Consider the following 15,879-nt stretch of genomic DNA (forward strand, 5'->3'; position numbering starts at 1 on the left):
GAATTTAATAGATTTTTTTTTTATAGAAGTCAAGTTTTAATAATATTCTTTCATAAGAGATAAACGAACAAAAAATTTTAAAACTCGGATTTTAAATTCAAGATGATATTAATTTTTAATAAATTCATTTTAATATATTCGTTCTTAATAAATTCATTCAACAATTTAGTGAAATAATTATTCTTTGAATCTTTGAATAAATATTTTTCTGGGTAAACTTTTTTTCTCCTTACTGAATTATCCCCATTTCAAAATTCCTATCTCATTTCCTGGCGAGAACAGGAAAGCTTTTCTCCCTCTAAATCCCCTATGGCTCGGAAAAATCCTCAATTTCCTCCCTCAGAAAGGATAGAATGAATCCTCAGAGTCACTCAAAAATGAAGTAAATCGGTTTTCCCTTTTGTGACTCCTCTCGTCTTTGGCGTCAAACAGATTTTTCGAGTAATAATCCCCTTGCACAGGTGTGTAATTGTTAATAGATACACACCCGTCCACTGAATTAACTATTTGTACGTGAAAATAGTTGTTGGTGAGATTTGGAAGATTACTATGAATTTGTCTTAGTGCGAGTTTTTTCTCATTTTTTGGATAAACACTCCTATGAGACCATTGTTCTTTCGTAAACAATGTTTCATGCAATAATGCTTGATGATATTATTATTCTGCAATAATGTTCTTAATTGATACCTCAAGGAAAGACCACCACCTCTGTGTAGCGACCACTTTTGGGAGGCACGGAATTCCTTTCATAGACTTTGTGCTGAAGATAACCTTTAGGAGAGAGTATCAAAACCTCTCCCAGTAACCGGGTAAATCTCCGCACTAAATGCGGAAAAAGGTCAAGCAGGGAAACACAAAAAATATATATAATATATTAACAAAACAATTAAATAGATTCAAATGTATTTGTAAATAGTTTTTAATTAGGATGTTCTTTATGACGATTGCTGAAAGTGATAGACAACCTCATATTTCAGTCAGAGTGTACTGAAGACGATGCTATCAACGATTTAGAGTTAAAAGTTAAACTATAAAAAAGAATTATTCAGAAAAAACTGTAGAGGAGAGTGGGGTCAATTGTAACAGGGTACGATTGTAACAGAGCAAAAATTTCGAGTGTCGGGTTCTAGATTTGGTTCCTAGGTGGCGCACAAGGTGTATTTAATAAATCCACATGTACACCCCTGCTGGCAACCATTTTTATGTACTTTTGAAAGACTTACATCACAAAAGATATTTTCACGCTACGTAAGTACTTTTTTTGGTATTAGAATATTATATTGTAACAAAGTAATTTTGTTTAAACAAATAAAAATTATTAACCGAATATGTAAGTGGACACCTTAGTTAACATTTCAAAAAAAAAGATTAGTTTTGTTAATTAACTAGCATTGTTTTTAACAAATGAAGCTGAAGTGGCGTCTTGGGGACGATTGTAACAATAAGTAAAGAGACGATTGTAACAGCTGAAATTAATAATCTTATGTTTACAAACCATTACTTAACTCTTTAAGAACCACCAATAGCTTCCTATATCAATTATACTATGTTCCATGTGCATTATTTAATTTGTCACTTTTCACAGCATAAATTAAAATTTTTAACCCCTTAAAGTTAAAAGTTTAACCCTTTAGGTCTCTGCTCAGTATTATTTTTACTCCTAAAATATCACCACTATTTTGATCCATAAAAAAATGTATCACAACTATGATAATATGTATAATTAACTATGTTTTAGTTGAATTTATGAACTGTTACAATTGTGGGGACAATTGTAACAAGTGCACGACTGTCAAAAATTGTTAATAACTAATATAATAACATTTAAAATAAGGTATTTATTGTCAATTAATACTAATTAATTACTAACTAATTAATTAATACTAATTAATTATTGTCAATTAATACTAATAATATATTGGATTTTTTGTTAGTTAAAAATAGTTAAGTAAAAAATGTTACAATTGACCCCACTCTCCCCTACATCTTAAACAAATAAACCCCTCATTTTTTCTAAAAGTACACTCATTTTTCTGTTATAAAATTAAATAGACTCTTAAGCAAAAATGTTTAAAATAGTTCCGTAATTCACAATTGTTAAATATTTTTTAGACATAATTATATCAGTGAAGGTCATTTCTATGGACGCTGAATTTTATTCACCCATCCGGTTTCATAACGCCAACAAAAGTGGGGCATTTCAGCACCAAGAAAATGACACCGAGTAAAATTAAAATCGCTTGCGAAAAATCATGTACCTTCCATAACATTTTGAAGTCAATGGAAATAACTCCTAAGAACGACATGCCTCCATTAACGATCATTTTACTGTGGAACAAAAAGTGGTCGCTCCCGAAAAGTTTCACAATTATTTAATTAATTACTTTCTATATTTTCCCACAGAACGTTTAAGGAAGCATCTAAAGAACGTGATCTCCCTTCAATCAAAATCTCACGTCCTCAGAGTAAGTTATTTATAGACTATTTTAAACAATTTATATCAACTTGTACGTTTTATGAAGGAAATCTTTAATGCGAGTAATGTTAAAAGACTATTTCAAATATACCGAACTATTTATTATGCACTTAACAAACAGCAAGACTATGACGAATAATAAAACTATATCGCTGTCAGTTATATACATAGAATCAAATCATAGGTTTTGTCAAAAATTACTAAGTATCATAGGACATAATAATACCACACTATACCATCTGATTCCATCCAACTATAGTAATTAACTCAAGACGATGGATTAAAAAAACAACTTGATATCTAAATTTCTGTTAGTTTAATTACCTATGCCGTTTTGGTACGGACAATAAAATATTCTGACAGTAAAATTCTAAATTTTATTAAATGTTTGTAAGTCATAGTGGTTGTTACAATTGAATAAATAAATAAAACGGAATTTTCACCACTTTTTACATTCACGGAGATGCCAACTGCTTCGGGCACGCCAAAATAATTATAAAAACGGTTAATAACTACAAAGTAAATTTTGCAAATAGTTGACTTTTATTGCTTGCTTTTTAAGAGGTATAGCATGACATAACTACTGTAAAGTGGTAAATTACATAAGCCTACGAAATATTTAGAAATAGTGGTGGATAAGAATCTACTAAATTGAATTTATTAAACAAAGAATCACAATTGATAAACTACCACTTTAAAATATATATTTGCTGTCCGGAGCAAGTTGGCATCTCTGCATTCATAGTTCTTTCTTTACTTTATTTAACTAAAATTGGGTGCCTAGGCCGCGCAGCGGCCCCTAACCTATCCATCATGAAACCTATCCTAACCCCTAACCTATCCATCATGCCCCTAACCTATCCCCCTAACCTATCCATCATGAAATATTTACAAGTTGAATAATAAACATTTTGATTTATGCAACATTAAGGTAGCATTACAGAAGATCAAGCAAATTTGCTTGATAAATTAAACATGATTTGTATTTAATATAAGTCATGATTTATGCAATAATCAGAAATTTTCATGAATATGAAAAGCACTATTGATATTTAAGCATTGATTGGTATTTATTTGATGACAATCATAGGTTGTGATTAAAGTATGAAATTAAATTAATATATAAACAAGTACAGATTAAACATGATTTGATATTTAATATAAGTCGTGATTTATGAAATAATCAGAAATTTTCGTGAATATGAAAAGTACAATTGATATTTAAGCTTTGATTGGGATTAAATTTGATGCAATCATAGGTTGTGATTTAAATATGAATTAATTTAAAATAAACAAGTGCATTTGATATTTTTGCATTGAATGGAATTTAAATTTGATGCAATCATAAGTTGTGATAAATTATGAGTAAAATTAGGATATATGCAAATGCAATTGACAAAATAGAGCTAGAATTGTGAAATTTTGAGTTGAAAGACAAATATAACAAGATAAAAGATAAATTTACAGAAGTTTTGCTTAACATTGGTGTCGCCATCTATCGGATACAGTTTTCAATTGAGCTGGTTTACTTTTCATTGAAGATGAATTTGATAATAATCATACATATTACACTGATGAAGAGTTCAGTATGGATAGTCCAGAATTGGGCATGACTATGACATTATGGAGCATTATCTCTAATGATTCTTTGCAGTAATTGGAGAACCTCTTCATTTTTTATGAGTTCTTGCAGTTCTTTTATTATTATGACAAGTCTGCGAGCCAGACCAGCTGTTGTTGTGGGAACCGGACAAGAGCCCTTCCTAGTGGGACGGGCTATGCACCCAGTGTAGTTTGCGGTGTGGGATTAGCTACAGTTGCAGCATTTTGGTGGAGAGTGTCTGTCCTTTCTGCATTCATAGGAGCGATGATTGCCAGCGCATTTCACACATCTTGCGGCAGCGTTGCATGATCTTTGAGTGTGGGCATTCATAGTTCCGTATGGCATTTCAACTAGTAGGTCGCAGAAAATGTTTTGCCAAGTAGTAGCAAATCAGGTTGGGAATAATTTCTTAAAATTAAACTACTTAAAAGCTAACAAATAGACCAAATCTACATATTTTTTTAAATCATTGACTTTGTCGGGAGAGGTTGAAAATAAACTTTAAAATTGAGGTCTAACACGCCAAAACACTATAGTGTTGCTACTAGAAAAAGTTTTTTTTTTCAACGCTAATATAAGTTGATTGCCTTGTCTGAGCATTACTTCGTTCGTTGTAGTGGAACTGGGCGTCTGAGGCCTTACGGCCCTTTTCCCATTCATCTTGAAGTTAAACTTAGAAACATACATGACAAAATTAAAGCTGAGCATTACTTAGTTAAAAAGCGCAAATATATAATTTTTATTTTGAACTAAACAGTGGTGAATTAAATTATTTTAATTCTGCTGACAAATAAACTGCTAGAAAATTTAATACCAGTTTTATGCTGATTGTAACTACCCTGAGAATGCATATTAGACTCGCCCGTCTCTAAGAGGTCAAAACTAATTTTGGTTAAAACTAAACCTTCTCACCACGACAAACGAAAATAGATTTAAAAGATACAAATGCGGCAAAGCATATATATATATTTCGAATTTTGCTTACCGCTATATAACGATTTCTTGCTCGCCCTTAGTCAATATATATATGGCCTGAAGATCTTAAGCATAGGGGTGAATACAAACTTATTAAAATAAATTTTGTTTAAAAAATTTTGGTGTTAGTTTTTAAATATGTTAATTACTGGAAGAACCCTGATTTCGGATTCAAAAAGCTTATGTTTTTTTTTTAAATCTAAATTTTATGATTTTATTGTATGTTCTGAATAAATCAGATGATAATTTCGTTATTAATTTTTGCTTTCAGTTGTACCACTAGTAGTAAAATTTACGGATGAGATTTCCCTTTTTGGTGACATATCGGGCGGGAAAGGTTCATCCCTTGGGAAATTGACGAAGTTAAGCAAGCAAAACAAAAAGGTAAGTTCAATTGCACACTTTATTGAGGTTTTGACAATCATAATACACAGGGTGGGTTTAATTAAGATTTTGATTATCATAATACAGAGGGTGGATTTAATTAAAGTTGAGGGGTTTAAGAGGCCTCTCAATTAATCGCAACAGTAGAAGGGCTAGAGACAAAGAGAGAAAAATTTAAAGATATTTTTAATCCTCCTTATTTAATATTTGCAAATTAACTGATGATGAGCCACGCTGGCTAAGAAGATAGGGCATTCATCTTTCATTGAGGTGCTCCAGGTTTGAATCCCAGCGGTGGCTTACTGATACAAATTCTGCTCCCGGTTCGCACTAATCACAGTGTTGAAGTTAAATATTCTGCGTGATGCATGGATCATTGGTTAGAATTCCTTTGCTATATCGAGTTAACCATGGAGGTTTTCATGGCTTTTCTCTCCATGTATCGCAAATGCGCGTTATATCTATCAATAGATCACGAAGGCTAGTTTACCCCAATGTTTGATTAAATATTCATTCCTTTACTTCTGGGTTGGGTTCACAATTCTTAGGCTATGGAGTTGAATATTGATATTTTAAAACTCAGAATTGGGTCGACTGTTCAACGCCAGTTATAAAATATAAAATAAAATCAACTGATGTTGAGCAACGGTGGTTCCGAGAATAGATTATCCACTCTTCACTGAAGTGACCCAGGTTTCAATCTCAGATGTGGCTGTTGGATACGAATTCTGCTTTCGACTTACACAAATCACGTTGCTGACGTAAAATATTCTCAGTGGTAAAAGGATCATGGACTAGAATCCCCTTGTCATCGGCTAACCGTGGGAAAGTTTCGTGATTTTTCTTTCCACGAAACGCAAATGTTGGTTTGTTCCATCAAGCTCTTTCACGAAGGCTATTTGTTCCAATGTTTGATATGAGTGTTCCCTTATTGTCTTCTGAACTGGGTTCAAAAATGAAAGGTTATAAAGTTGAAAATTTATAGCCGCAAGCTCAGAATTGGATCAGCTGTTCGATATTGTTCAATAAAATTTGAAATAAAGTGAACTCATGCTGGATATTTACTATTGTCGATTGAAATGGGTTACAGATGATGCAGAGCGGAATTCTTTACCTATGGCATGCTCTCATCATTAGCGTGTGAAGAGTCATAGGAGAAGGAAGTACGTCAGTTTCACCCTTGGTTTTCAAATAGATTAAAAACTTTTTAGTTAGGAAACTATATTGAACTGAAAATATATGGAACTGAAAAATGCATTGAGCATAATTCTAAAGGAAAGCGCAATGGAAATTTAAAAAAATGATTTGTGACAATTAAATACGAAAAATATTAAGAATTGGGAAAATATCGTAGTACATTCCTACACATTTGAGAAGAAGAGGAGAGGGTCAAGACATGGAACCGCTGTCCAGATGACATATTCGATCGTCGCAATCGCGAATATTCAACAGCATCTTTCGATAGATTCAAAATAAAATAAGGCCGCCAGCCAATCAAAGTTTGAGATCTAAAGCGTGAGATATTTCAGATTTTCTTTCCGGCAAAATTATACCAATACAATTCTGCAATTATCAGTTTTTGAAAGTTAGTCATTTGCCTATTTTTAAACTTTAGATAGAATATATCTTTCTCAGATAGTAAATATCTTTTTTAGATAGTGTATCCTTAGTATATCCTGCGTTGTATATCCTTAGATAGTAAATATCTTCACTTTACGACACAAGAATTTTCAAGCATCATTCATATGGATTTTCATAAGTTTTAGCAGTAATAAAATTAAATTTAAAAAAATATAAAATACCCGTTTGCGTTGTCTTAAATTATAGACTCAAAAGTACAAATCACGTGATTTTTTTTTTTTTTTTTTGCTTATTAGTTTCGAAGAGAACTTCATCGAAGTTCACAAAGTCAACCAGAGCTACACTCTATAACAAAAAAATCGACGCACCAAGAAGGAGTTGTCCGATTGAAACGAAAATTGGTGGATAGGAAGACAATGTACAGAATAGTAAATGATTAAAATTTCAGAACAATTGATGAATTTATTGCAGAGTTACAGTAACAAGTTCAATAAGGTGTTGACCCACCTCTTGCCTGGATACAAGCTGCCACACGGCGTGGCATAGATCGATAAAGCTCCCGGATGGTCTCTTGCGGTATTTCCTGCCAAATTCGATCCAATTGTCGAACGAGGTCATCAACATTCCGTACCAGATGCAATCGCCTTCCCATCATATCCCAGACATGCTCGATGGGAAAGAGATCTGGTGATCTGGCAGGCCAAGGAAGAGTTTGACAAGCTTGCAGACAGTTCATAGCAACACGTACTGTATGTGGTCTGGCATTGTCCTGCTGAAAAACCAGGCCAGAGCGTTGCAAAAGGAACGGTAGCAAAACAGGTCTTAGGATGTCGTCGACGTACCGCTGTGCAGAAAGTGTACCTCTAATGACGACCAAAGGGGTTCGGCTGCCAAAGGAAATGGCATCCCAGACTATAATGCCTTGTAGAGGGCCGGTGTGGAGTGCAATAGTGAAAGCAGGATCCCCCCTCTGACCTGTGCGTCTCCAAACACGTCTTCGATGATCGTCAGGACACAGTTGGAAGCGGGATTCGTCGCTAAAGACTATACGTCCACAGTCGGCATCATTCAAACCATATCTATTCAAAACATTAATGCATACGAAATTTCAAAGCAATCGGACTATTGCTTCTTGGTGCGTCGATTTTTTTGTTATAGAGTGTATTTCACCTCATCTGAAAAGCAATCCCTTTATTTTAAGCCTTTTTTGAAAGTTCGAGTGATGAGTTGGATTGCTGTTGTTAAGCTCGAAAGAGAAAAAATCCAACGAATGAAAATCAAAACTTTTGCGAAAAATCAAAAATATATCGAAGCAATTTATTTCGGAAGGTCTCTATTCTGTGTTTTTGATAAGTAGTTGCAGCCGCCCAACCCTGAATGCATTGATAATATAAATAGTACGTTAGCCTTTTTAAAGCCAAAGTGTTAAGTAACAGAAAGTAGTATCCTTTTAGTATAAACAAATATGTACTGCTACCACTTTTTCGCAGGCAGGCAAATTTTGTGGTCGGATAGCAAACTTTGCTACAGGCAACTAAAAATCCAAAAAGTGGAAATAAATAAAATTTGAAGATTTATTAAAAAGAGGCTAAAATGAGAAAATTTTAAGCTTATAGTGGTAAGTAACAGAAAGAAATATCCATTTAGTATGAACATATATATATTTATGCTACTACCAATTTTTAGCACCCAGGCATTATCCATGTAGGCAAATTTTGTGGTCGTGGCTACGGGTAACTAAGAATGCAAAAAAGGGTAACTAAAAAAATTTGAATTTTATTTAAAGATATTAAAATTAGCAGCTTTTTCACCAACTCAGTTACTATTATCAGTTTTCAAAATCACCAACTCTGTTTACTATTGAATTTAATTTAATTAAAAAATATGTTTTTGTTTCAAATATGAATAATTTGAAATGTGAGTCATAGTGATACTTGAAATTGAATGATTAAAGAGACAATAAATAAATAAAAATGAATTGAATTTCCTCCATTCTTACATTTGTAATCGCCTGTGACATCATTGGGTTAATACTAATCCCCATGAATAATTTATACATAGACACTATTTGCAATGCTAAAAATTTAGTGTTTTTTTCCAGTTTAGTGTTCCAAAAGGAGTGATTGTTACAACATCAGCTTATGATAAGTTTATAAATCCGACTATTTCAAGTGCCATCGAAGAAATGAAAAATGTAGTTTAGTAAGTTTTCATACACTATTTCAAATTAATTCATATCGACAGCGTTTTAATCAACATTATTTGAAATCAACATTATTTTTCTAGTTTACTACAACTATTTTGTCAGAAATGTAGTTAACACCAACTACTTTTTTTCAAAGCTACTTCGGAATTGTAGTAACTAATTACCTACTTTAAGGTGACGAATTTCGTTGGAGAACTTAATTTACACAGATGTTCAAAATGGTCTTGAATAAGAAATAGGTTTACACTATACATTCGGAATTGTAGTAAATATTTACCTACTTTAAGGTGACGAATTTCGTTAGAGAACTTAATTTACACCGATGTTCAAAATGGTCTTGAATAAGAAATAGGTTTACATTATACATTCGGAATTGTAGTAACTATTTACCTACTTTAAGGTGATGAATTTCGTTGGAGAACTTAATTTACACTGATGTTCAAATTGGTCTTGAATAAGAAAAAGATTTACACTATACATTCGGAATTGTAGTAACTATTTACCTACTTTATGGTGACGAATTTCGTCGGAGAACTTAATTTACACAGATGTTCAAAATAGTCTTAAATAAGAAATAGGTTTACACTATACATTCGGAATTGTAGTAACTATTTACCTACTTTAAGGTGATGAATTTCGTTGGAGAACTTAATTTACACCGATGTTCAAAATGGTCTTGAATAAGAAATAGGTTTACATTATACATTCGGAATTGTAGTAACTATTTACCTACTTTAAGGTGATGAATTTCGATGGAGAACTTAATTTACACTGATGTTCAAATTGGTCTTGAATAAGAAAAAGATTTACACTATACATTCGGAATTGTAGTAACTATTTACCTACTTTAAGGTGACGAATTTCGTCGGAGAACTTAATTTACACAGATGTTCAAAATAGTCTTGAATAAGAAATAGGTTTACACTATACATTTGGAATTGTAGTAACTATTTACCTACTTTAAGGTGATGAATTTCGTCGGAGAACTTAATTTACACCGATGTTCAAAATTGTTTTGAATAAGAAATAGGTTTACATTAAACATTCAGAATTGTAGTAACTATTTACCTACTTTAAGGTGACGAATTTCGTTTAAGAACTTAATTTACACCGATGTTCAAAATGGTTTTGAATAAGAAATAGGTTTACACTATACATTCGGAATTGTAGTAATTATTTACCTACTTTAAGGTGACGAATTTCGTTGGAGAACTTAATTTACACCGATGTTCAAAATGGTCTTGAATAAGAAATAGGTTTACACTATACATTCGGAATTGCAGTAACTATTTACCTACTTTAATGTGACGAATTTCGTTGGAGAACTTAATTTACACCGATGTTCAAAACGGTCTTGAATAAGAAATAGGTTTACACTATACATTCGGAATTGCAGTAACTATTTACCTACTTTAATGTGACGAATTTCGTTGGAGAACTTAATTTACACCGATGTTCAAAACGGTCTTGAATAAGAAATAGGTTCACACTATACATTCGGAATTGCAGTAACTATTTACCTACTTCAAGGTAACGAATTTCGTTGGAGAACTTAATTTACACCGATGTTCAAAATGGTCTTGAATAAGAAATAGGTTTACACTATACATTCGGAATTGTAGTAACTATTTACCTACTTACACTATACATTACATACACAGGTTTACACTATACATTCTTAAGGTGACGAATTTCGTTGGAGAACTTAATTTACACCGATGTTCAAAATTGTTTTGAATAAGAAATAGGTTTACATTAAACATTCAGAATAGTAGTAACTATTTACCTACTTTAATGTGACGAATTTCGTTGGAGAACTTAATTTACACCGATGTTCAAAATGGTCTTGAATAAGAAATAGGTTTATACTATACATTCGGAATTGTAGTAACTATTTACCTACTTTAAGGTGACGAATTTCGTTGGAGAACTTAATTTACACCGATGTTCAAAATGGTCTTGAATAAGAAATAGGTTTACACTATACATTCGGACTTGTAGTAACTATTTGCCTACTTTAAGGTGACGAATTTCGTTGGAGAACTTAATTTACACCGATGTTCGAAATGGTTTGGAATAAGAAATAGGTTTACATTATACATTCGGAATTGTAGTAACTATTTGCCTACTTTAAGGTGACGAATTTCGTTGGAGAACTTAATTTACACCGATGTTCGAAATGGTTTGGAATAAGAAATAGGTTTACATTATACATTCGGACTTGTAGTAACTATTTGCCTACTTTAAGGTGACGAATTTCGTTGGAGAACTTAATTTACACCGATGTTCGAAATGGTTTGGAATAAGAAATAGGTTTACACTATACATTCGGACTTGTAGTAACTATTTGCCTACTTTAAGGTGACGAATTTCGTTGGAGAACTTAATTTACACCGATGTTCGAAATGGTTTGGAATAAGAAATAGGTTTACATTATACATTCGGAATTGTAGTAACTATTTGCCTACTTTAAGGTGACGAATTTCGTTGGAGAACTTAATTTACACCGATGTTCGAAATGGTTTGGAATAAGAAATAGGTTTACATTATACATTCGGAATTGTAGTAACTATTTGCCTACTTTAAGGTGACGAATTTCGTTGGAGAACTTAATTTACACCGATGTTCGAAATGGTTTGGAATAAGAAATAGGTTTACATTATACATTCGGACTTGTAGTAACTATTTGCCTACTTTAAGGTGACGAATTTCGTTGGAGAACTTAATTTACACCGATGTTCGAAATGGTTTGGAATAAGAAATAGGTTTACACTATACATTCGGACTTGTAGTAACTATTTGCCTACTTTAAGGTGACGAATTTCGTTGGAGAACTTAATTTACACCGATGTTCGAAATGGTTTGGAATAAGAAATAGGTTTACATTATACATTCGGAATTGTAGTAACTATTTGCCTACTTTAAGGTGACGAATTTCGTTGGAGAACTTAATTTACACCGATGTTCGAAATGGTTTGGAATAAGAAATAGGTTTACATTATACATTCGGAATTGTAGTAACTATTTGCCTACTTTAAGGTGACGAATTTCGTTGGAGAACTTAATTTACACCGATGTTCGAAATGGTTTGGAATAAGAAATAGGTTTACATTATACATTCGGACTTGTAGTAACTATTTGCCTACTTTAAGGTGACGAATTTCGTTGGAGAACTTAATTTACACCGATGTTCGAAATGGTTTGGAATAAGAAATAGGTTTACATTATACATTCGGACTTGTAGTAACTATTTGCCTACTTTAAGGTGACGAATTTCGTTGGAGAACTTAATTTACACCGATGTTCGAAATGGTTTGGAATAAGAAATAGGTTTACATTATACATTCGGACTTGTAGTAACTATTTGCCTACTTTAAGGTGACGAATTTCGTTGGAGAACTTAATTTACACCGATGTTCGAAATGGTTTGGAATAAGAAATAGGTTTACATTATACATTCGGACTTGTAGTAACTATTTGCCTACTTTAAGGTGACGAATTTCGTTGGAGAACTTAATTTACACCGATGTTCGAAATGGTTTGGAATAAGAAATAGGTTTACATTATACATTCGGAATTGTAGTAACTATTTGCCTACTTTAAGGTGACGAATTTCGTTGGAGAACTTAATTTACACCGATGTTCGAAATGGTTTGGAATAAGAAATAGGTTTACATTATACATTCGGAATTGTAGTAACTATTTGCCTACTTTAAGGTGACGAATTTCGTTGGAGAACTTAATTTACACCGATGTTCGAAATGGTTTGGAATAAGAAATAGGTTTACATTATACATTCGGACTTGTAGTAACTATTTGCCTACTTTAAGGTGACGAATTTCGTTGGAGAACTTAATTTACACCGATGTTCGAAATGGTTTGGAATAAGAAATAGGTTTACATTATACATTCGGACTTGTAGTAACTATTTGCCTACTTTAAGGTGACGAATTTCGTTGGAGAACTTAATTTACACCGATGTTCGAAATGGTTTGGAATAAGAAATAGGTTTACATTATACATTCGGACTTGTAGTAACTATTTGCCTACTTTAAGGTGACGAATTTCGTTGGAGAACTTAATTTACACCGATGTTCGAAATGGTTTGGAATAAGAAATAGGTTTACATTATACATTCGGACTTGTAGTAACTATTTGCCTACTTTAAGGTGACGAATTTCGTTGGAGAACTTAATTTACACCGATGTTCGAAATGGTTTGGAATAAGAAATAGGTTTACATTATACATTCGGACTTGTAGTAACTATTTGCCTACTTTAAGGTGACGAATTTCGTTGGAGAACTTAATTTACACCGATGTTCGAAATGGTTTGGAATAAGAAATAGGTTTACATTATACATTCGGAATTGTAGTAACTATTTGCCTACTTTAAGGTGACGAATTTCGTTGGAGAACTTAATTTACACCGATGTTCGAAATGGTTTGGAATAAGAAATAGGTTTACATTATACATTCGGAATTGTAGTAACTATTTGCCTACTTTAAGGTGACGAATTTCGTTGGAGAACTTAATTTACACCGATGTTCGAAATGGTTTGGAATAAGAAATAGGTTTACATTATACATTCGGACTTGTAGTAACTATTTGCCTACTTTAAGGTGACGAATTTCGTTGGAGAACTTAATTTACACCGATGTTCGAAATGGTTTGGAATAAGAAATAGGTTTACATTATACATTCGGACTTGTAGTAACTATTTGCCTACTTTAAGGTGACGAATTTCGTTGGAGAACTTAATTTACACCGATGTTCGAAATGGTTTGGAATAAGAAATAGGTTTACATTATACATTCGGACTTGTAGTAACTATTTGCCTACTTTAAGGTGACGAATTTCGTTGGAGAACTTAATTTACACCGATGTTCGAAATGGTTTGGAATAAGAAATAGGTTTACACTATACATTCGGACTTGTAGTAACTATTTGCCTACTTTAAGGTGACGAATTTCGTTGGAGAACTTAATTTACACCGATGTTCGAAATGGTTTGGAATAAGAAATAGGTTTACATTATACATTCGGAATTGTAGTAACTATTTGCCTACTTTAAGGTGACGAATTTCGTTGGAGAACTTAATTTACACCGATGTTCGAAATGGTTTGGAATAAGAAATAGGTTTACATTATACATTCGGAATTGTAGTAACTATTTGCCTACTTTAAGGTGACGAATTTCGTTGGAGAACTTAATTTACACCGATGTTCGAAATGGTTTGGAATAAGAAATAGGTTTACATTATACATTCGGACTTGTAGTAACTATTTGCCTACTTTAAGGTGACGAATTTCGTTGGAGAACTTAATTTACACCGATGTTCGAAATGGTTTGGAATAAGAAATAGGTTTACACTATACATTCGGACTTGTAGTAACTATTTGCCTACTTTAAGGTGACGAATTTCGTTGGAGAACTTAATTTACACCGATGTTCGAAATGGTTTGGAATAAGAAATAGGTTTACATTATACATTCGGAATTGTAGTAACTATTTGCCTACTTTAAGGTGACGAATTTCGTTGGAGAACTTAATTTACACCGATGTTCGAAATGGTTTGGAATAAGAAATAGGTTTACATTATACATTCGGAATTGTAGTAACTATTTGCCTACTTTAAGGTGACGAATTTCGTTGGAGAACTTAATTTACACCGATGTTCGAAATGGTTTGGAATAAGAAATAGGTTTACATTATACATTCGGACTTGTAGTAACTATTTGCCTACTTTAAGGTGACGAATTTCGTTGGAGAACTTAATTTACACCGATGTTCGAAATGGTTTGGAATAAGAAATAGGTTTACACTATACATTCGGACTTGTAGTAACTATTTGCCTACTTTAAGGTGACGAATTTCGTTGGAGAACTTAATTTACACCGATGTTCGAAATGGTTTGGAATAAGAAATAGGTTTACATTATACATTCGGAATTGTAGTAACTATTTGCCTACTTTAAGGTGTCGAATTTCGTTGGAGAACTTAATTTACACCGATGTTCAAAATGATTTTGAATAAGAAATAGGCTTACATTATACATAAGGGAATAACTAAGAAATATTAATTCATGTTTATATGCAGTTTGTTATTTGTTCATTTAAATTTTAACTTTTCATGCCTTTTTCGACAGCGAATATTTAGTTTAAGAATTTATCAAAGAATTACAATTTTTAAATAGTTTAATGCTCTTTTTATTTTGTCTCAGAAATTAAGGACATCGAAAATACGTTCCATTTATTTGAAATCTAATTAATGTTTCACGAGTGTGCATTCACGTCTAAAAGTGTGACCAAAGTGATTAATTACATACAGGGTGTTTATAAAGTCCCGGACCCATTTTGATGTTTAATAACTCATAAAATAATAAAGATAGATGAAAATTAATAACATGAATGGTTAGATAGACTCAAAACGTTTCATGACCCTTGTCAATGAACTTCCACGCGTGCCCCCTTCGTCGCACGGAGAATATCAAGTCGATAGTCAATTTCACGCCAGGTAGCGGCAAGCATGTCGGCATCCACATAGGCTATTGCTGCTGTAATTCTGGTTTTAGGTCATCAATGTTCGACACGATCCTCCTGTAAACACTGTCCCTTATAAATCTCCAAAGAAAAAAGTCCAGCTGCATTATATC

The 15,879-nt window shown here is 32.7% G+C and overlaps 1 protein-coding gene across 3 annotated transcripts in view; it reads left to right on the forward strand.

The window, feature by feature from the left end:
• Positions 1-15,879, forward strand: part of LOC107441594 (uncharacterized) — a 137,980-nt gene that overhangs the window by 22,645 nt on the left and 99,456 nt on the right. For all 3 annotated transcript variants that reach the window (XM_087163275.1, XM_087163277.1, XM_087163276.1), the window contains 3 exons: positions 2,404-2,465; positions 5,326-5,438; positions 9,121-9,221. In XM_087163275.1, coding sequence (XP_087019401.1) covers positions 2,404-2,465; positions 5,326-5,438; positions 9,121-9,221 — 276 coding nt within the window. The remainder of the gene's footprint in view (positions 1-2,403; positions 2,466-5,325; positions 5,439-9,120; positions 9,222-15,879) is intronic.

The sequence above is a fragment of the Parasteatoda tepidariorum genome, chromosome 5 (genome assembly GCF_982258835.1).
Source record: "Parasteatoda tepidariorum strain Cologne lab strain chromosome 5, Ptep-v5.0, whole genome shotgun sequence".
NCBI classification, from domain to species: domain Eukaryota; kingdom Metazoa; phylum Arthropoda; class Arachnida; order Araneae; family Theridiidae; genus Parasteatoda; species Parasteatoda tepidariorum.